General features: G+C 49.9%; 1 protein-coding gene and 1 pseudogene across 9 annotated transcripts; one reads left to right on the plus strand and one right to left on the minus strand.

Annotated features, from left to right (window-relative positions):
* Window positions 1-321: 321 nt before the first annotated feature.
* On the minus strand, window positions 322-20,045 carry CHTOP (chromatin target of PRMT1). 9 transcript variants are annotated; one of them, XR_009406739.1, is made up of 8 exons: window positions 19,754-20,045; window positions 19,345-19,426; window positions 17,922-18,075; window positions 15,168-15,354; window positions 8,816-9,229; window positions 4,105-4,142; window positions 2,454-2,707; window positions 322-600 (listed from the first exon to the last, which is right to left on the minus strand). XR_009406739.1 is itself a non-coding variant. In XM_059413911.1 (6 exons), exons 2-6 carry the CDS (start codon window positions 19,407-19,409, stop codon window positions 11,999-12,001), a joined length of 747 nt encoding a protein of 248 aa, XP_059269894.1. In that variant the 5' UTR covers window positions 19,410-19,426; window positions 19,754-20,041; the 3' UTR covers window positions 11,036-11,998. The 9 variants fall into 9 exon arrangements, 7 of the variants coding, with proteins under 7 accessions (XP_059269898.1, XP_059269894.1, XP_059269892.1 ...); XR_009406740.1 differs by having other exon boundaries at window positions 578-600; window positions 9,109-9,229; XM_059413911.1 differs by lacking the exons at window positions 322-600; window positions 2,454-2,707; window positions 4,105-4,142; window positions 8,816-9,229 and adding exons at window positions 11,036-12,204; window positions 14,242-14,379 and having other exon boundaries at window positions 15,168-15,351; window positions 19,754-20,041.
* Window positions 7,573-7,968, plus strand: LOC132025961 (ATP synthase subunit f, mitochondrial-like; annotated as a pseudogene).
* Window positions 20,046-20,411: the final 366 nt, after the last annotated feature.

Below are 20,411 nucleotides of genomic sequence, written 5' to 3' on the forward strand. Positions count from 1 at the left end.
CATAATAACCTGCTCAAAGACTACAAATGCTGAAAGGGACTTTGTTGTATTAATTAATTTATTTTTATTTTTATTTTGTTTTATTTAAAGATTTTATTTATTTATTTGACACAGAGAGAGAGAGAGAGAGAGAGAGAGAGAGATATCACAAGTAGGCAGAGCAGCAGGCAGAGGGAGAGGGGGAAGCAGGCTCTCCAATGAGCAGAGAGCCTGATGTGGGGCTTGTCCAGGACCCTGGGATCATGACTTGAGCCAAAGGCAGCCACTTAACCAACTGAGCCATCCAGGCGCCCCAATTTATTTATTTTTAAAGACTTTATTTATTTGAGAAAGAGAGCAAATGAGAGAGAGAGAGAGAGAATGTGGAGGGGCAGAGGGAGACAGAGAAGTAGACTCCTTGCCAAGCAGGGAGCCAAGTGCAGGGCTCAATCTCGGGACCCTGGGATGATGACCTGAGCCAAAGGCAGACCCTTTAATTGACTGAGCCACCCAGGTGCCTCTATTTATTTTTTAACGTAATCTCTACCCCAGCATGGGGCTTGAACTCACCACCTCAAGATCAAGAGTCTCCTGCTCCACCAGCTGAGCCACGCAGGTGCCCTGAAAGAGATTTTATTATTTTATTTTATTCTGAAAGGGACATTAGAAGCCATTTTGCCACGGTTTCTTAGACACCTATGTAAGGGAGACCAGGCAAGGGTCTGTTGAAAAGAATACCAAGGGCTTAAGATGGGGTCACTTATATCAAGCTAAGTCACCAGACCTGGGCTTTATTTTATTTTTATTTTTAAGATTTTATTTATTTGACAGAGAGAGACACAGTGAGAGAGGGAACACAAGCAGGGGGAGAGGGAGAAGTTAGGCTTCCCGCTGAGCAGGGAGCCCAATACAGGTTCTTGATCTCAGGACTCCGGGATCAGGACCCAAGCTGAAGACAGAAGCTTAACAACTGAGCCACCCAGGCGCCCCAAGACCTGGGCCTTATACGTAACGTAATTGCAGTTCCAACCTCCCCTCCCCCCCCCCCCCCCCCCCCCCCCCCCCCCCCCAAACGGAGTTTTAACTGGTGAGTCAGGAATTATCTAGTCCCCACCAGCAAGGCCACAGGGCCCTCTCCATCCCCCCACACCCCAGGGGAAGGTGAGGTCACCTGCAGGCCAAGACCCTTCTGCCTCCCCCTGCCCCCTCAAGGGAAGGTGACCTTGCCCAGAGCAGTCCTTTCTTTTACCAAGAACTTGTTGCCCCGCCCTCCTTCCTACAAAACCCTTCCCCGCTGTAGGGCTGCTCAGGGCGCCCCTCTCCTTGCTCGGTCCTGTTGGGTCCATGGTCAAGGGAGCGAGACTGATATAAAGCGAAGGTCAAGCAAAGCTTTATTTCGCACCAAGCGTGGAGAATCAAACTGACCGGCCAGGGCCGTCTCTTGCAAAGAGGCGACCCCTCCCAGCCTCACAGACTAACTTTTATAGAGTAAAGACCATGTCATGTGGTTGAGCCTGGCCACACACGGGCGGCCGACTGAATTACAGTTCCCCCACAGTAGCTATTTGAACTAGCCTACCACTCTGGTCAGAATTGGTGCCCAAAAGGCAGGGCCCACATTCTTGGGTGGTTAGGGAGGTGCTTTCCTGATGGGGTGTCTCCACCTGGCTTGACTCATCCTTGTATTCTGGGCTCTGTCACCTCCCCCTGACCTGACATGTCCTGGTATATGGGCTCTGTTATCAGGGGCTGGTCAGTCATATTTTACTGGTTTCCCAGACTTGTTTCTAAGTAAGTTCCTCTGGGGGACGGGGCAGGGTCAACCTAAGTTTATTGCATAAACAATAGAATGGCTTGCTCTGGCTAAGTAGGCGCTTACAGGTGGTATGGTTCTTGGTTCGTGAATTGCTTAATAAAACCAATGAGATATCCATGGGGCTCCTGGGTGGCTCAGGTCATGAGCTTGGAGTCCTGGGATCGAGCCCCGCATCGGGGCTCTCTGCTCAGCGGGGAGCCTGCTTCCTCCTCTCTCTCTGCCTGCCTCTCTGCCTACTTGTGATCTCTCTCTGTCAAATAAATAAATAAAATCTTTAAAAAAAAAAAAACAAAAAACAATGAACTCTCCAGATTTACTCAGTTGAATTTTTGCTCTTTAACAAACTGTGAGCACATCCTCTAAAGGAATTTCATTTCTGGGAGAAGACAGGTAGCAACCCGAGAAGGGAGAAGAGATGGGGGAAAGCTAGAAAGATAAAAGGACAGGCCTCTGCCACCTTCTCATACGGGCCTGCTCTGGAGGGCTGCCAAGGCCAGGACCACCCATAGCTTCTGTCTCTTTTGTGATAAATGGAGTCCTGGAGTCTAAACCAGATCGAGGTCTCACCAGGGAACTGACGCGAGCAAAACCCCTGCGTCCTGCCAGGAGGTCGCGACGTGTAAAGAAGAGATAGAGAGATGGATGTGATGTAACTCACTTGATCTTTATTGGGACGAGGTCCGCACCACTATCGTGGTCCGGTCACGGTCCGCTGACATTGTCACGGAGAAGGAGACGTCGCCTCACAATCTAGACAGAGAGGTCACCGCAGAAGTCGAGACTGAGAGCCAGCGAGTGGTCGGCAACGAAGCTGTCGGGGCGTCGGTGGCCCCGGCGACGGTGTCCTCCGGACAGGGAACTCGCTTCACCTCAGTCCAACCCGAGGCCTCTTTCCATACTGTGCTAAGTCTCCTTCAAAAACACATTACACCACTTATTTTTCTCATGCTTGCACATCAAAAACACACACATGTTGAAAACATGTTTTGGTCTACGATATTTCGCATAGTTAAAAATATTTACAACTTTTGGGGCGCCTGGGTGGCTCAGTGGATTAAGCCGCTGCCTTCGGCTCAGGTCATGATCTCGGGGTTCTGGGATCGAATCCCGCATCGGGCTCTCTGCTCAGCAGGGAGCCTGCTTCCCTCTCTCTCTCTGTCTACTTGTGATTTCTCTCTGTCAAATAAATAAATCTTTAAAAAAAAAATATTTACAACTTTTTACTCCACGCTAATCTTATCACTACACGCATATGGTCTAGGCTTACTTGCTATGTGGTTAGTTTGCAATTTGTTCCTGTTTTTCATTTAGTAGGGGTTTGCACTTACTATATATTATTTACTTATTCATTTATTTATTACACTTTATTTATTAAAGGTTCGTACTCACTACAGGAACCCATCCGTGGGGCATGCGGGGACACGAACTCTCTAGAAGCATCAGTTTCAGGGGAAAAGCTGGAATCCCAGGCCTCACTGCCTGCTCTAGCCCTTTCCATACCCAGCCCAGGGCTGCTGCCTTCTCCACACCCAGCCCAGGGCTGCTGCCTTCGGCTCCACCACTGAAGTGTTGCAGGGCTCCCTAAACCAACTTCTGACCTTCCAGAAAGGTAGGGAGGGGGCGGGATGAGTGAATCCCTGTCCCTTATCTGGACCCAACTCTCAGGCCCCTCTTCCCAGCTACAGCAGGGCCTCTGAGAACCTTGACAGCCCCCTGCCCCACCCAGGCTCCCCATTGGGTGTGTGGGGGGGCACACCGAGTCTGCAGGTCAAAGGGCACGGTGGGGCTGTGCCACCTGAGCCAGGACAACTCCCTGTGGCGCCTCCTTAGGACCAGCAAGAGGGGGGTGGGTTCACCTCAGCACCGCTCAGGGGACCCAGAATAGAGGGCAGAGTTGGGGTTGTTGTTGTTTTTAATGTATTTGAGAGAGATTTGAGAGAGAGAGGAAGAGAGAGGCAGGGAGAGCATGAGCAGGGGGGAGGGGTAGAGGGAGAAAGAGGTTTGAGAAGCGAACTTCTCGCTGAGCAGAGAACCAGACAGATTCTTGGGTCCCAAGACCCCAGGATCCTGACCTGAGTCCAAGACAGAGCAAGACAGATGCTAACTGACTGAACCACCCCGGCGCCCCGGAGAATGGGGACGTTCTTATGACCTCCTGCAGCCTCTATAGAACAGTCCAGAACAGGAGGGCCACTGCTGTGTGTGTTACAGAGCGCAAGCAGGAGGGCTTTCTTTCCCCAAACACCTGGTGCCAGGATGCCTGGAATTTGATAAACATTTAAAGAATGAATAATTTAGCCAGCACTGACCTTCACGCTGTTACCAGATTTCAGAGTTTCTGTAAAACCTGTTAAAAAACAAAATTTAACTGAGTAAATCTGGAGATCTTATTAAGCAATTCATGAACCAAGAACAGTACCACGGAGCAAGGAGAGGGGCGCCCTGAGCAGCCCTGCAGCGGGGAAGGGTTTTGTAGGAAGGAGGGCGGGGCAACAAGTTCTTGGTAAAAGAAAGGACTGCTCTGGGCAAGGTCACCTTCCCTTGAGGGGGCAGGGGGAGGCGGAAGGGTCTTGGCCTGCAGGTGACCTCACCTTCCCCTGGGGTGTGGGGGGATGGAGAGGGCCCTGTGACAGATTGCCTTGCTGGTGGGGACTAGGGGGCTCGGGCCCGCCCGGTAAGGAGTCTGTGGGGGGGGGGGGGGGGGGAGGTTGGAACTGCAATTACGTTACGTATAAAGCCCTGGTTTGGTGACTTGGCCCAAGTGCCTCTGTTTGGGCATAAAACAGGTTTAAGCAGAATTTAACAGGTTAAAGTGCAAAGGATAAAGCTTTAGGCATTTTGGAAGAGCTCATTTTGATGTGGTTTTGGAATATAGGTGAGGTTCGGTGGGGTGAGGTCCAGAGCCAATGACCAAGAAAGAATTCTTGAGACATCTTTGGTGCAAAATGGTGGCTTATTAAAGCACGGGGACAGGACCCGTGGGCAGAAAAAGCCGCTGCCCCGGGGCTGTGAGGGGGTGCTGATCATATACTATGGGGTGCGGAGAGGTAAGAAGAAAAGGGAGGCTTAGAGAAAGAACCTTCATAAAGTAAAGAAGACTCACAGGATACCAGAGGCCTTGATATCGTCAAGTTAAGGTCATTTCCACTCTTGTAAGGCACTAACAATGAGATAGTTGGGAGCTTCCTGGACTAAAGTTACATTCCTCTTATCACACACCCTTATCAATGGACTGTGGGTTTAAAAGATACTCAATTTGATTTACAGTTCCTTCTGCCTCAGTATCCCTCAATTTTATGGAGGGGAGGGTGATGTTAGGGCTTCAGGAAACGGAGTTATGAGTCTCTGGAAGTTAGGCTACTGGTAAGAAAGCTTCTTCCTTTCTGAGGGAGGCTCAGGTCTTGTAGGATTGTGATCTCTAAAGGTAACTATCTGTTTTTCCTTTAGGGCAGCCAAGAGTGCCTGAGGAAGGTCACACAAGTCACGTGGCGGGGAGGTTCCCGGGTCAGCTTCAGCTTTGTCTGCTGCCTTTTGTCCCATCCTCAGTTTTACCCAAGACTTGCAGATCGCTTTCCAGCTCCACCTCCCATCACTGAGAATTCAACTCCACTCCGGCTCCACCTCCCTGCAGATGGCGTCAGATGGCACAGATGACGCGTTCAGTCCCACAGGACCGCCTCCCCACCTTCAGAGAGCAGCTGCAAGCCCAGCTGGTCCCCCGCGCCTCTGGCGGACCGGGTGCAGACCGGAGGGTCCCACCACCCCCTCCGTGGGTGCAGGGGATTGGCTACACCGACTCTCGGATGGCAGAGAAGCATTTTCCTTACTAGATGCTGGTTTATTGGGAAAGGACAGAACTCAGGAGGAGCAGGTGGAGAGACGCAGAGGGTGGGTACGTGTGGGGAGGAGCGGAGAGCATCCGGCCCTCTGGGTGCCCCAGTCCCCCACCCCGATTCCCCATGCGCTCACCAATCCTGAGGCTCCCTGAACCCCGTCCTTCATTACCCAGGCGTAATGGCTTCCATGGCCACTGGGGCTGGGACCTCCAGTCCCTCTCCTGGACGCTGGGGCGTGGATGGGCACAGGGCTGGTTCCCCGGAGATCAGCCTCCCACTTAAGGCTAACTTGGGGCTTTTGGAAAGTCAAATTTAACAGAACAATAGGCCCTTTATCGCTCTCATCACAAGGATTTTCCAGGTTTTAGGAGTTCTGTGCCAGGAGAAGACCAGATGCGTCTTCCTTTCCCCATCCATCCATTCCTTCCTTCCTTCCTTCCTTCCCTCTTTTCCCTTTCTTGATTTTACTTATTTCAGAGAGAGAGAGAGAGGCAAAGGGAAAGGAAGAGAAAGAAGCAGGCTCCCCGCAGAGCAGGGAGCCCGATGGGATCACAACCTGAGCCGAAGGCAGGTGCCTAACCAGCTAAGCTATACAGGCGCCTTAAATATTTCTTACTATAAACCCCAAGATCACACCATAGATATGTTTAAATCTTAAGCAAATAGTCACCTTACACTAAAGGATAAAGAAATCTAATAAACGAAGCTCAATAGAGAACCAAATGAATCTTCTAAAACAGGTTTCCCGGGGCCTTATGTACCCCAGGTCTGCGGCCTGCCTGACCTGCACTGTAAGAGGACCGTGACTGAGGACGGCTGTCACCATCACCGGCCCCAGAGCTGTCCCCCTCTCCTGCTGTCCTTTACCCCTGGGCCATGTGCTCAGTCAGGGCCCTCCCTAGTCAGCCTATAGTGCAACAGGCGGAAAGCCCACCCTGGCAGCAGTAAAGGGTAGCCAGCTGGCACCTGAACCTCTCTCCTACTGTCATGACCATGTGAAAACGGGAAGTAGAACATCAGGATCCTGGAGGTGTGGAGATTCCTATTAAGAGGCTGGAGATGGGAACACCTGGGGAGGCTCAGTCACAGGGGAGGAAAGGTCTGGCACCGTGGGGAGGAGGAGGCTATGGTGGAGGCTGGACTGGATTGTTCCAGATCAGCTGTCATGGGGGCGTCCCGGGAACAGGGAGCTACACATGCTGGGCTGCCTCTGGCAGCTCATTGAGGCCACCCCGTCTGCTTTCTCACGTCTGACAGACACCCAGATGGCCGTGTGGAAACCGCTGAGGGTGTGGCCTTCTCTGCAGCCACCCTGCACTGGCCCAGGTTCACGGCCCCTCCGGCAATCCGACTCCCGCCAGCCCGTCTGGGCCTCCCACCGGCAGCTGTGTAGACCTTCCAACGGGCTCCCTTGAAAATCCGCAGTGACTCCCCAGCGCCTGAAGCATGAAGCCCAGGCTCTCTGGCGACAGGCTCTGGGCTACCTGATCTCGTCAGCCGTGTCTCCCACGCTGGCTTGGAGGCCCATGGAACACACGCTCCCCAGCATGCAGCACAGTTAGGCCTCTGTACCTTTGTATTGTTCTTGGGAGATTCTTCCCCTTTCTCCGTCAAACTTCCCCTTGACTTTTCTTTTTTTTAAGTAGGCTCCAGTGTGGAGCCCAAAGTGGGGCTTGAACTCATGACCCTGATCAAGGCCTGAGCTGAGATCAAAAGTCAGCAGCTTGGGGCGCCTGGGAGGCTCAGTTGGTTAGGTGCCTGTGTTGGGCTCAGGTCATGATCTCAGGATCCTGGGATTGACCCCCTCTTCAGGCTCCCTGCTCAGCGGGAAGCCTGCTTCTCCCCTTGCCTCTGCCTATGACTTCCCTCTACTTGTGCCGTCAAATAAAGAAAATCTTAAAAAAAAAAAAAAAAAAAAGATGGGACACCCAGGACTCCAAGATGGCGTAGGTCGTACCCCTGAAGGAGAAGAAGCTCTTGGATGTGAAACTAGGAGAGCTGCCCAGCTGGATACTGATGCGGGATTTCACCCCTAAGGGCATTGCTGGCGCATTTCAGAGGTTACTACCGGTATTACAACAAGTATGTCAATGTGAAGAAAGGGGGCGTCGCTGGGATTTCTATGGTGCTGGCAGCTTATGTGGTCTTCAACTACTTTCGTTGTTTTAAGGAACTCAAACAGAGCAGCTCCGCAAGTACCACTGCAGAGGGCCCAGTGTGGAGGCACACGCGCGGCATTCCTGACCATGACCTTTGCTTGGCACCCTTGAATCCTTTCATATCCTAATTCAGAATTAACGTCCAATAAAAGGTAACTGGTACTCGGAAAAAGAAAAAGATGCTTAACCCACTGAGCCACCCAGGCACCCCAAACTGTCCCTTAACTTTCAAGTTCTAGCTCACCAATCTCTTCTCCGCAGTGCCAAGAGCTCCTTTTAGATTTTTTTTTTTTTTTTTTTTTTTTAAACCCAGGTCATGATCCCAGGGTTCTGGGATCAAGTCTTACATTGGGCTCTAGTCCTGCATTGGGATTACTGCTCAGCAGGGAATCTGCTTTTCCCTCTCCTCCTGCACACCCCCACCCTGCTTGTGTGCTCTCTCTCTCTCATGCTCTCTCTCAAATAAAACCTTTTTTTAAAAAAATTTTTATTATTTTTATTTTAATTTTTTAAAAGATTGTATTTATTCATTTGACAGGGAGAGATCACAAGTAGATGGAGAGGCAGGCAGAGAAGGGGGGGGGGCAGGCTCCCTGCTGAGCAGAGAGCCCGATGCGGGCCTCGATCCCAGGACCCTGAGATCAGGACCTGAGCTGAAGGCGGCGGCCTAACCCACTGAGCCACCCAGGCGCCCTCAAATAAAATCTTTTTAAAATTTTTGTTTAAGAACTTTCTAGGATTGATTGGATGGCTCAGTGGTTTGAGCCTCTGCCTTCTGCTCAGGTCCTGATCTCAGGGTCCTGGTCTCGAGCCCGCATCAGGCTCTCTGCTCAGTGGGGAGCCAGCTTCCTGAACCTCTATCTGCCTGACCCTCTCCCTACTTGTGATGTCAAATGAATAAAAAATCTTAAAAAAAATAATTTCTACACCCAAAGTGGGGCTTGAACTCACAACCCTGAGATCACTACTGAGCTCGTGCTCACTACTGGGACAGCCGGGGCCCTAGGGATCCTAACAAACCGCACCTTGTCAGTGTCTGCACAGCAGGCCCTCGGCAGATGGTGGCTGAATGAAAGGCTGACCCGGGAACAGGGATCAACCTCCATGCCCCGCTCTACTCTGGGCACTCAGCTGGGAGTGAAGATGGAAGACACGGGCATAGGCCGGACAAAGGACTCAGGAGATGCGGAGATCGGCCGTGAGCAGCAGGAGGGCCTGGAGAACCTGAGGCTGGTTTGGAGCTCCTTGTGCCCAATACTGGGAATGCACTTCTTCGGGAGGCAGGATGGATCTAGTGGAGCTCCCCTGCCCTGCCCACCTCAGGGTTCACAGCGAGGGTTCACGCAGATGCTGGAAACGGCAGCCCCAACTTGGTCTTAGCTCACTCCACGGCAAGAGATGGGTGTAGGGGACATGGGGCAAGTCCTCCCAACGGCCACCTGTGGGCAAGAGGAGCCTGGAGTCAGCAGGATGCTGGGGCTGGAAGCACCCTGGGAAGGGGCAGTCTGGGATAGAAGAGGCTGACCTACAAGGGAGCAACTAAACCACACTCAGCAGAGCGCCCCCAACCCTTCTCTTTTCGGGCTCAGGGGATGGAAACATTCAGGACTGCCCGGAAATGAACCTCCCAAGTGAATTCCATCAATGACCGGGAAGGCAGTGCAGGGAGGCCCAGTGCCCCCATTCCAGCGCCCTGCTCTCCCACTTCCCAACTCCCTCATTCTGCTCTCACCCTGACACAGTCAAATGGGGGGGCTATCTGCAAGTAAGAGAAGGGGGAACATGGGCAGACAGGTGTGGGGGGCACTGCGACCCCTCCCCTTCACCATGTTCCCTCTTCCTCACATATGCCTCAAAACCTTCTACAAGTTTGTCTTTTAAAGATTTTATTTGTCAGAGACAGAGGGAGAGAGAGCGAGCGAGCACAGGCAGACAAAGAGGCAGGCAGAGGTAGAGGGAGAGGGAGAAGCAGGCTCCCTGCCGAGCAAGGAGCCCGATGTGGGACTTGATCCCAGGACGCTGGGATCATGACCTGAGCCGAAGGCAGAGGCTTAACCCACTGAGCCACCCAGGCGTCCCTATGAATCTTTTTCTTAAGAGGATCTCAGTGCACTGAAGGCAGGTGGGGGTGATGGTGGGGGGTGGTAAGTGGTTCAAAGCCACCAGATCAGGGCACTTGGGTGGCTCAGTTTAAGCGTCTGTTTCAGCTCAGGTCCTGGAGTGGAGTCTGGTGCTCTGTGATCAGAGGGGTTTGCTTGGATTCTCCTCCCCCTGCCTTGTGCTCGCTCTAAAATAAATTGTCCTATTTGCAGGCATGAACCTACTACGAGGACTGTGTAATAACCCCAAGAGATGGGTCACCCAAAGTTGTGTCAAGAGGGTAAGGGACCTACTCAACCCGCAGTTCCCCGTCCTTCCCAAAGGTGTCCTGGGAAGTGCCTGATATAACCAGTGGAGATTGTTTGCAGTGGTAGCCTGTCCACTGCGAAGCAGCCAACTCTCTCACAAGTCGTGGACCAGAGTCTGGGTCTACCTAAGGGACGATCCTCACAACTTGCCTTGCCCAAATAAACACTTTCCGCCCCTTCCAATCACGTATGAACACCCACCTGACCTGAAGACCTCAAGCCTCACAGTCCATTTTTAATAAACAGAAAAGAGGGGAACACACTTGGAAACCAGATCCAGTCGATTTTTTAAAGTATCGTTCTATCTCTACCACTACCTGGTCTTCCCAATCTCTCTCTTCCATAGGACCAAACCACTTGCCTCACAACCCAGAGGCTAAGAAGCCCAAGTCATACACATAGGACTCAGGTCCAGGCTGTCTCGACCAAAATTTCCTTCTCAGCGTGCCACACACACACCTCCCAACAGTTTAGGGAACTGTGTATCTCACTGGCAACTGGTTTGGCAGGTGGTTAGGTTCTTTCCCACAGAACAGGGGAAGAGAGACACTGGTGCCAGGGTCCAGAATAGTGCCAAAGATCATTACGCGGGAGCTTCCTATGGCCCAAACAGGCCAGAACATTCTCATATGGGGTTAATCACCTTCCTGCCAGTCACTCAGAAGGCAAATTCTTTGCTTCCTGGCTCAAAGTCCTAACTCTACCTGCAACCCCCCCCCTTGATTTTAATATATCTATGAATTTAAGGACTCTGAATTCCACAAGAGGTAGGTCATGATATTGTCATAGGGACCAGAGCATTTCAAGGAGCCCAACAACAAAAAAAAAAGTCCTGACTAGATTTGAGAACAATTTCTTGTTATGATGAACCAGAAATACAAGATTCCACTGAAAACTGAACAGGTGACAGAATATGGTTGAACTTGTAACTTCAAAGGGGAAATAAAGACAGGGCCAAACAAAGCCAATGAATGGAGAAGCCCAGGACTGGTTTGGGATAATCAACACAAGGACAATAGCATTCTAGCACGCAATCTTTGGACTCCTAGAAGGTACCTGACCATTCTATCCCTTTCTCCGAGGCATCTGCCAAACCGAATGGCCATTTCCTCTCTATTGCAGGTGTAAGCCATCCTAACAGTAGCTTAGGACATGATTCAAAGCCAAGAGCAAAGTTTACATGCCTCATTTCAGCGTAGGAAGTGCACACACCCAGCCCAGCACACTTGTTGTGTGGTGTCAATGTACACAGAAGTGACTTTAATCAAATCAGGTGTTACCATGTATAACCTGTTATGTGGCCCTGTGGCTATGTCAGTGTCCCTAATTTACTACACTGATGTATTAGTGCGGCAGAATTCATTTCTGAGCTGCACGTTTTCTAAACACTTCTAAGAGGCTATTAAAGGTCACATAGAACAGAACCTAGGCCATCAGGAAGGAACACTGATGGGCTCTTTCTGGGACTTTTTTCACGCGGACACAGAGATGAGAAGAGGGTGTTCTAGCCACGAGTCCGCCACATTCGTGTTCAAAGAGAAGTCAGAGCGATGGGGGTAAAAACCCCAAACACAACAAAACAAAACCCGCGTCAGAGGAAAACGGGGTTTCATACAACACAGTATCAAAAAAGTAAAAGGAACACACTAAATGCACAAACTGGTGGCAAGTTAAGTCCATGGCCTATCGTGATAGGTCCTTCCAGCATCGTTCAGGCTTCTTCTCCGTCTGTTATCTCAAGGGTATTTACAGATGTGGTGACTTTTGAACAAGAGTCTCTCACAGGAGGGCGGGCAGGTTTCAATCATTAGTTTCTGGATCTGTTTGTGCCATGTAGGCATCCAACTCGGCATCCAGGTGTCCTTTTGTTTTCGACATGTACGCATCCAACTGGTTGTCCAGCTGCTCCTTGGTCAGTACAGGGCGAGTGAGGGCACCTCTCCCTCGTCCACGGCCTCGGCCTCGACCTCCAAAGCCCCCTCTTCCCCGACCTATCATCCCCCGACCTGGCCCAAGGGGAAAAAAAGGAAACAGTTACAAGTAGGTTTAATGGGTGTTATGGCAAATGCCCCTCAGAGCAGCGGGGTCTAGCTGAGAAAGACTGAAAGGGCAGGGCAGAGAGCAATCTGGAAAAACAGGAAACACATTGGGTAGAAAGCAACACATGGAAAGCACACATAATGAATCCCTGTTTACATGCTCATCTCTAAACGCTATTTAAAGACTTTATTCTGACAAAGAGAAAATAACTGACTAAAGAACCTCAACCTCAACTGACTAAAGAACCTCAACCTCTCCTTAAAAAAAAAAAAAATCTCAGGTTTGAGACCCATGTAAGTTTATAATTAAAATACATTATAGGTCACCCCACTAAGTAAGACAATAAGTAACAAGGGCACAGAGAAACAGGGGTGTGTAGGGCTAGAGAGTTTTTAAAGTAAGCCTTACTAAAGATCTTTCTGGAAAATTAGCTCATCTCTCCTCAAACTTATTAAACCTAATGAGCTGATCCCATGTCGGGAGACTGAGGAGTTATTCTGATAGAGGAACAAAGTGAGAAGACGGGCAATGTATTTAGAGTTCCAGCCAATTCTATCTCAGATTCCAGCCACCTTATAATTATGGTTATCTGAGAGGTAGTTTTAATGCACTTAAGAAAACACAGGCAGCTTTCTGAAAAGCTACTTTGGACTCCCCCAGCCCTGTGATGTGCTCTCAGAAATGAGGTCAACATAATTTGGAAATGTGCTATTTCATCCTGAAACCCAAACTAGCTTGTTCTTTACTCATTAAGCCAACAATGAGTAATGGGAGAGAAGAAAACAAGTCCTTGGCTATTAAATTTCCTTTCTTAACAGTTATTATCCTTTGATAATTTCAAGGTCATAAATTATGGAAGATCCACCACACAATATAAAAAGGACCAAAGCAGATATACACAGGGGCTACAGGAACAGATTTTCTTCCCCCGCCTGCATAGGTGTTGCTGAGAGTTTTCCAGTAAGCTCTAAAATCAGAAAAACCCCCACAAGATTTGGATTAATGATAGCAACACCATGAAATTCTTTTCCATCTGGGTCATGAGGTCACAAGACAAGTATCACTAAGCCTCAAAGGTAACATGATCAACAAGAGTCAGTCAGTTAATTAACATGGTATCTTCTTGCTTTCTACCTTGATTTTAAAAAAAAAAAAAAAAAAAAAAGGGTGCCTGGATGGCTCAGGGTGCTGGGACAGAGCCCCACATCGGGCTCTCCGCTCAGTGGGGAGCCTGCGTGCGTCTCTCTCCTGCTCCCCCTACTTGTGTTCCCTCTCTTGCTGTCTCTGTCAAATAAATAAAATCCTTAAAAAAAAAAAAAAGCCCTCTCTGATTTCCTGTAGGTGCAAACTTTACCTTGACTTTAACTTGGCTTCAAAGTCAATATCCAGCTCAGCTTCATTTCTATACATCTTCCTCTTCTTTATTTTTATTTTTAATTATTTTTTTTTTAAAGATTTTATTTATTTACTTGAGAGAGAGACAGTGAGAGAGAGCATTAACGAGGAGAAGGTCAGAGAGAGAAGCAGACTCCCCATGGAGCTGGGAGCCCGATGCGGGACTCGATCCCGGGACTCCAGGATCATGACCTGAGCTGAAGGCAGTCGTCCAACCAACTGAGCCACCCAGGCGCCCCTTCTTTATTTTTAGACTCAAAATGGGGTTTTGAGATAAGGACGGGGTGTGTGGTGGTGGGGCAGGGACACAGAAAGGTAAAACCTCAAACCTCCAACTGACCATCCTGTCATTGAACAATACGATTTAAATGACAAGAACCTGGAAAAGAACCTGGCTCTGATGTGTACCTGACTGGCTCTTGGACAACCCATGACAGACTTCTCGCACTACCAGCATGTGGATTTAGAAAATAGGCCAGTTTCAAAAAACGAAACAAGACAAACAAACAAGCCTGCCTATGACTTGAAGCTGTGCAGAAAAGGCGGCTCTGAGTTTTGAAGGGAGAGAAGTAGGGGGAGCTATTCTCTGAAGTTGGTAGCTGACTAACCTCTACCACCGATTCCGCCACGACCCATAGCTCCACGCCCTAGGCCCCCTCTCCCAGGACCTCCACGACCTCGAACACCACCTCTTCTTAAGCCCATTCGGGGAGCTACGGCTCGTCCACCTCGGAGCAGGTTTTGACCTTGGAGAGGAGGCATACAATGTATATGCAGGTAAATCCAAGAGAGACAAAGCAGACTCTAACCAAAGGAAGGCGGTGAAGGTTAAACGAGAGTTAATTCAGTTAATTTTTAGGTTGGGTGGGGCAAGCTGTACACGAGTGAGAACAGATCAAACTGCTCTTTATTCTATCGATTCAACAAGTCTGATCACAAACCCATTTTTGAAAGAAGCTGGGAGTTAATTAGTAAGTACACACAATAAATATCTACTGAATAATCAGGTAAGTGCCTAGCATTACGGTAGATTTAAAAATGAATGATAGGATTCCTGCTCTCCATACATTCTTACAAGGGACAAGAACAACACAGGGAACAGTTAACAGTGCCCAAAATGTAACACACAGCTATGGGTCAATCTGCCCTCTCTTTTCCAAATTTAACAGTGTTTCACTAGCACAGAGATGGTTAGTTAAGATATAGGCCAAGGGAGCCAGTATTTCTTAGATCTGACTTATTTCTAAAACTTGCATGTGCTTTGATTCAAGCAGCAGCAGGGTGTTTAGACGGAATGGAGATGACATGAATTACCTGTCGTTACGCAGGTCATAGCCTCTCACCATTGCACATTATCAGAAAGGGAATGGTATCGAGAAAAAACATGCAGCACTATTAAAAATATGTGATTTCAAAAGTCATTAATTATATTAATACAAATTCAGGCTTCAAGATGTTAAAACAAATGTGTCCACAGCAGCCCAAGAGAAAAGGGAGGGGTAGGCCCAATAATTATCAGGTACACAGCACTGACCTCGGAGCGACATCCCGCCCCTAAGCAGGGTTCTGGTGGCACGTCCCCCACGGAGTCCTCCTCGGGGTAAGCCTCTCTGGATTATGGGTAGGCCTCGTCCTCCGATTGCTCCCCTGGCCAGGGTCCCTATGGGTCGGCCTAACCGTGCCTGGATGTTACTCTTACCCAGGCGCTGCTTTAAGCTCTTCTGGAAGAAAAGGTGTTGGGGGATTGAGATCAAAAAAGCATTCCAGCAGGATTCAGCAACCCAAAGTGCAGAGAAAAAGCAAGTAGGATGGCTATGTGGAGGGGGATTAACCTGCCGCAGATGTCACAAAGACCCTGAACGAGAAACTAGCCTTTGCCTCAGGACATCATGTAAGGGAAGAATTCTGATCCAGAGCCTTGACGAAAGCTCAATTATGGTCCCGTGACATTGGCACCAACACAAATTACCTCACTAGTTTGGCAGAAGCCATACACCAGTCCTTGGAACTTAGGTTTTAGTAAGGACTCCACATTTCCAATCCTGGATTCTGCTGTTTTTGTACCACAGGTTGACAACGATACGACTTGATTCATACTTGCCCAAGGACTACCACTGTCTTCAAAGGCTTACTCAAACACCATAGGAAGTTCATCACACTCTGGGAAATATTTTAAATTATAAGTTCATTTGAATTCTTGTCAGTTAAAAACAAGATTTTTCAGTCAGAGGCCAGTGTGTTCCATTTTTCCTCTGAGTATCTATCTCCAGACGGTCCACTTTTTACCTTAAGATGTAAACACAAGAAAGTCAAACCTCCTTTTCCTTATATTTCTTAAATCACTATTAATTCCATGTCTTCCCTTGCAAACAGCTCCAGTAAGCCAGTACTGTAAACTTTAATTCAAAATACTTGTATCTTCTCCAGAGAGAAAGCTACCTTGCATTAGAATTAAGACAGGTAACCTATACTCACAAAACTCAGAGCCATATTTGAGAATAAGGACACACCACTAATGGAGATTTTCAATAATCTGTCCCTCAGAGACCTACATCTCCTTTCCTTCAAAGGAAAAGGTGACTGTGCAGCCTTGAACACAATCGAGGCCCCAGCAAACCTGTTTTCCTATAAAGCCATCAGTCAGGGTGAGTGAAAGTAAATTCTGTGTATCCTCAGGCTTGACCCGTAAATGACTTACCAATGACCCCCCCCCCACCAACCATAAGCTGTGAATTATTATGATTAGCTTTCTAGCATAAGCTAATAAACTGCTTCTAATCAGAGGGACAGGCTCTGAACATTATGCACCCAAGCGTAACCAACCGTAAGAGTCTGTTGTATCACTCCCCTGACAGCACACAATTAGGAGGTCAGGACATCGTTCTACAAATCCCTTCCGTTCAATGATCCTGAGTATGTACCTTCTCCCTAAATCCGTGCCTCAGCAGATAATGCACGGTGCTTAGAAGTTCTCCCTTCCTATCGCTTTCTGGCCATCAGTCGTAGTCTCTAACAGCGATGGTAAGCTTCAAGATGTTATTATGCCACTTAGTTTTCATTCCAGAGCTGTACTGTATGCTAAGGTAGCCACATGTGGCTATTTAAATTACAAGTTAATAAAATTTAAAAAGCTCCTCAATCATACTAGCCACATTCTGAGGGCTCAACACTCACACCTGGCTAGTGGCTACCGTATTTGGAGAGCAGATATACAGTATTTCCTTTACTGTGGAAAGTTCTATCAGATAGCCCTGCTCCAGAGGCTACTTTTTGCCCAGCTTATATTTAAAGCTTCTTCTAGAAAGATCCTTTGGAATGATGTGTCAGAGACTTATCTTTAGCAATTTATAATAGCTACTCTTGGAAAACAGTGGGGCCCTTTTTACTGCTTTCCTGAATCAGGGACAAATACAGGAACTCCAAGGCTTAAGGTAGCTGAAGCAGAAGGCCTTGTTTATTTTTGGTCAGTGAGCCCAACAGTTCAGGGTGGGGTGGGAGGGTGTTATATTTAACTGCTGAATTTATGCAGAGCCATGCAGCGCTACCAGTTCAAGTCCTTACAGTTGCATGGCATCGCCCTCCAGACGCCCAGCCACAGCTTGGACATATCCTTCCACAGCCATTGTCCGGACTTGCATATAAAGTCTATGAATAATAAAGAGCAGGTTTTATTTCAGATCTGAATAAGGGTTATCTCTTACTGGAAGTTTGAAAGAAAACCCACCAATTCTTACATTCAATATTCCATGCTCTCCCTCTATTTTACTGACAAAACTCAGGTGCTGTGGAGATGAAGATCACCCTACTATTTCTATATTTTAGCACTAGAAATCTTTTGGCTTAGGCTATTCAGACTTCCTGTGCCAGGGGAGAAAGAACAAAATTATTTCCCTCATTTGTAAGTCATTTAACATGGAATAAGTAAAGGATTTATCTGAAGGTCATCTAAGAGAGAAACCAAAATTTCTCTGTGGTAAAATCCAGTGAATCTACTTTAAGGGCAAAGGATCAGGAAGAAAAAAAAAAAAAAAAGAGAGAGATGAATACTCATTGATAACATAGAACAGGTCACACTTGATGGCAAACTACCTACAAGAGAAAGACAACAAAAAGTTACTCATTGGTACCTGACAAACTGGGGATTCTCTGAACTTCTCTTTCCTCCAGAGAAGTTTCTGCTTTTGCCCTGAGCCACTTGCAATCATCCTCCACGTCCTGACAGCCTCAGTGGACTGCCTGACAGAGAGAGCACCAGCTGCTCCTGGAGCATCAGGACCCGTCCTCTCACCTGCTTAAGTTTTAATGCTGCCTGGACAGAGGGTCTATTCTCCATCTGCTGGGCCAGTCTTCTGTTTCTGGCACTGGCTAGCTGCTGTTGTTGCTGCATCGAAGCCCGAATATTCACTGGCATCGGCTGTTTGTTCTTCAGCATATTAGTAAAGCTTCAAGGTCGAACAGAATGGATGTTTAAATAAAAGCTTTATTACAAAACATTTACTGGCATTTTCATGGCTTGCTAGACCAGGAGCTCCAGATCCCACGAACTTTAAGTAAAGTGGTACACTTAGATCAAGGCTGAAGTGGGTTTAAGACTCCTCTGCTTCCACAAACTTGCAAGAATCAGAAACTTAGAAACGCAGCTAAGTGCAGCACATTCAATCAAAAGTGGTAACAAGGGCTCAAGTAACGGCTTTTGAGAGAGGTGGAAGGTACGAAAAACACGCAATAAGCAGATATGATGACAACAAAAGACAAAGGTAGTTTCAAAGACAAACAAGAAAGCCAAAACCTTGGGGGAACCCGAGGGTGCACTGTAAGGGCGACCAGAAAAGGACGAGCGCGCCCCCCGGGCGCAGGCACAGTCCACCCACAGGAATGATGGGAGCGCATCTCGTTATCGGACGTAGTCGCTCGCTTGGCGACAGGCAAATACGGAGAATCGGTACTTCACGCCCTGAGGTAAGCAGCACACAGGCTTCAGAAGGGCAAAAACATCAACCCCAACGAAATAAACCCACGGTCTCAGAGTGCTCGGAGACAGAAACCGCTCTCAAGCACCTTTTCTTACTTTCCAATGGTTACTTTTCCTAATGCCAAGCGATTGCTTTGGACAAATCAGATTAGTTCCGTCGCTTCACAGCTTGTGAAGACGCGCCTGCCATTTCTGTCAGAAGTTCAATGGCACGAAAAGGAAGGACACTTCACTGTGAAAGACCGAACAGAGAAACAAACTAAAAGCAGAACTGAAAGGAAGAGAAATGGAGCAAAGCAAGTGCCTCTTACAAGGCCCAAGAACGGCTCTCCAGGGCCTTCGGACATATCCGCGGCTTGCTGCCTGCCTCTTACAGGCCAGACGCAGCTGCTGGCCTCGGACGGGGCAGCAAGCCGACCGCAGCCAGGGGACAAGCCGCCCGGCCGCGGCACCCCTGTATCCATGGAACAACACGTGAACGAGAGGGAGGGCTGAGGAGTCTCCGAACACATCCCACCAGGCAAGGGCTTCAGACAGCGCGACACAAACACCTACTGACAAGGGGTTTTGGAACAACCGCCCGATTCGCTCTGTGCACCACGTAAGAGGCCCCTAAGAACAGAGGTCTGTAGCCTCCTGGTGGTATTTAGCTTAAAACTGGTGTTTGAGCACCGGACCCCAGGGCCAAGGTAAGGAATGTTTTCTTAGGAACGAGCTGAGCTGCTGTTGGCTGCCTCACCGCTCATTTAGAGACATCTTGGTGGTGCTCTTTAGCACAACTTTCGGCGCCGACTGAGCAGCCATCTTCAAATCCCGAGGATCTGCAGGGGACACAGGCAGAAGCCGCCGTCAGGGCAAGGACCCTCCGCCTCCGCAGGCGTCCACGACCCGGCCCAGCCAGCGGCGGCCGCCGGAGGTGCCCCCGGGCCGGCGTCTCGGACGCCGCAGGCCCCACACGGCGGCCGCACACCGGGCCGCACGAAGCCCGACGCGGGCTTCCTCTCAGCGCCCCCCCCCCCCCCCCCCGTGGGCCCCCCCCCCGCGGGGGGGCCCGGCCGGCGCCGGACGCGGGCCGGCCCCGGGCGGAGGGAGGCCCCCCCCCCACCCCCGCTCCGCGCCCCCGGGCCCGCCGAGCCACCGAAACGCACCGAAGGAAACGGACGCCAGTGCGCCTCCCGGGGCTGCCACCACGGCTGCGGCGCGCGGGCCGGGGCCCGGCGGAACCTGACTTGACTTGGTGGGCGGTTGGTCAGAGGTGTAAGCGCTAGGCTGCTAGGTTAGCTCGCTGCTGCCGGCCGGCTGTCGGGTCGGCCGGTCTGCCTGCTCGCCCGGCCTGCCCTTTCCTGCCCTGCGTCGCTGCCACCACTGCCGCCGCCTCCGACTCCTCCCGCTCGTTGCCCAAAACAAAATGGCCGCCACGCCCAGAACCGAGTGGGACCGGCTAAAATGGCGTCGACGCAATTACGTCAGACGTCAGATCCGCGCACGGCGCGGTAGGGGCAGAAGAGGAGTCCTACGCCTGCGCGAGGGGTTGGGGCGGAGCCTGGGGAGAAGGCGGGGCCTTAGCAGAGGCGGGGGCCGAGGGGCGTGGGCAGTGCGCGAGCTCCCTGCTGGAGCCGGTGCTCGGGCCGCTAGCGCGGTTATAGCCTGGGCAGCTGAGAACCGTTTTGATCTTGGGGCAGAAAGAGGTTTGTTTTTCCTCGCGGCGCCGCGCCGCGGCTGAGGACGACCATCTGCAGCTCCGTACGCGGGACTTGCTTCGATGCCTCTTCCCGAGCCCCTGGGCCCGGGTTCTGGACGCGGGCG

Source organism: Mustela nigripes, chromosome 10, assembly GCF_022355385.1.
Source record: "Mustela nigripes isolate SB6536 chromosome 10, MUSNIG.SB6536, whole genome shotgun sequence".
Lineage (NCBI taxonomy): Eukaryota > Metazoa > Chordata > Mammalia > Carnivora > Mustelidae > Mustela > Mustela nigripes.

What these genes read in the sequence shown, in the direction of transcription:
- CHTOP (XM_059413909.1), bottom strand. Translation starts at nt 19,409, where the DNA reads ATGGCTGCTCAGTCGGCGCCGAAAGTTGTGCTAAAGAGCACCACCAAG. An exon ending in AAGATGTCTCTAAATGAGCG is followed by an intron (nt 18,076 to 19,344) that starts GTGAGGCAGCCA and finishes TCGACCTTGAAG; the next exon opens with CTTTACTAATATGCTGAAGA. An exon ending in TGGCGGAATCGGTGGTAGAG is followed by an intron (nt 12,205 to 14,241) that starts GTTAGTCAGCTA and finishes CCCTTGGGCCAG; the next exon opens with GTCGGGGGATGATAGGTCGG.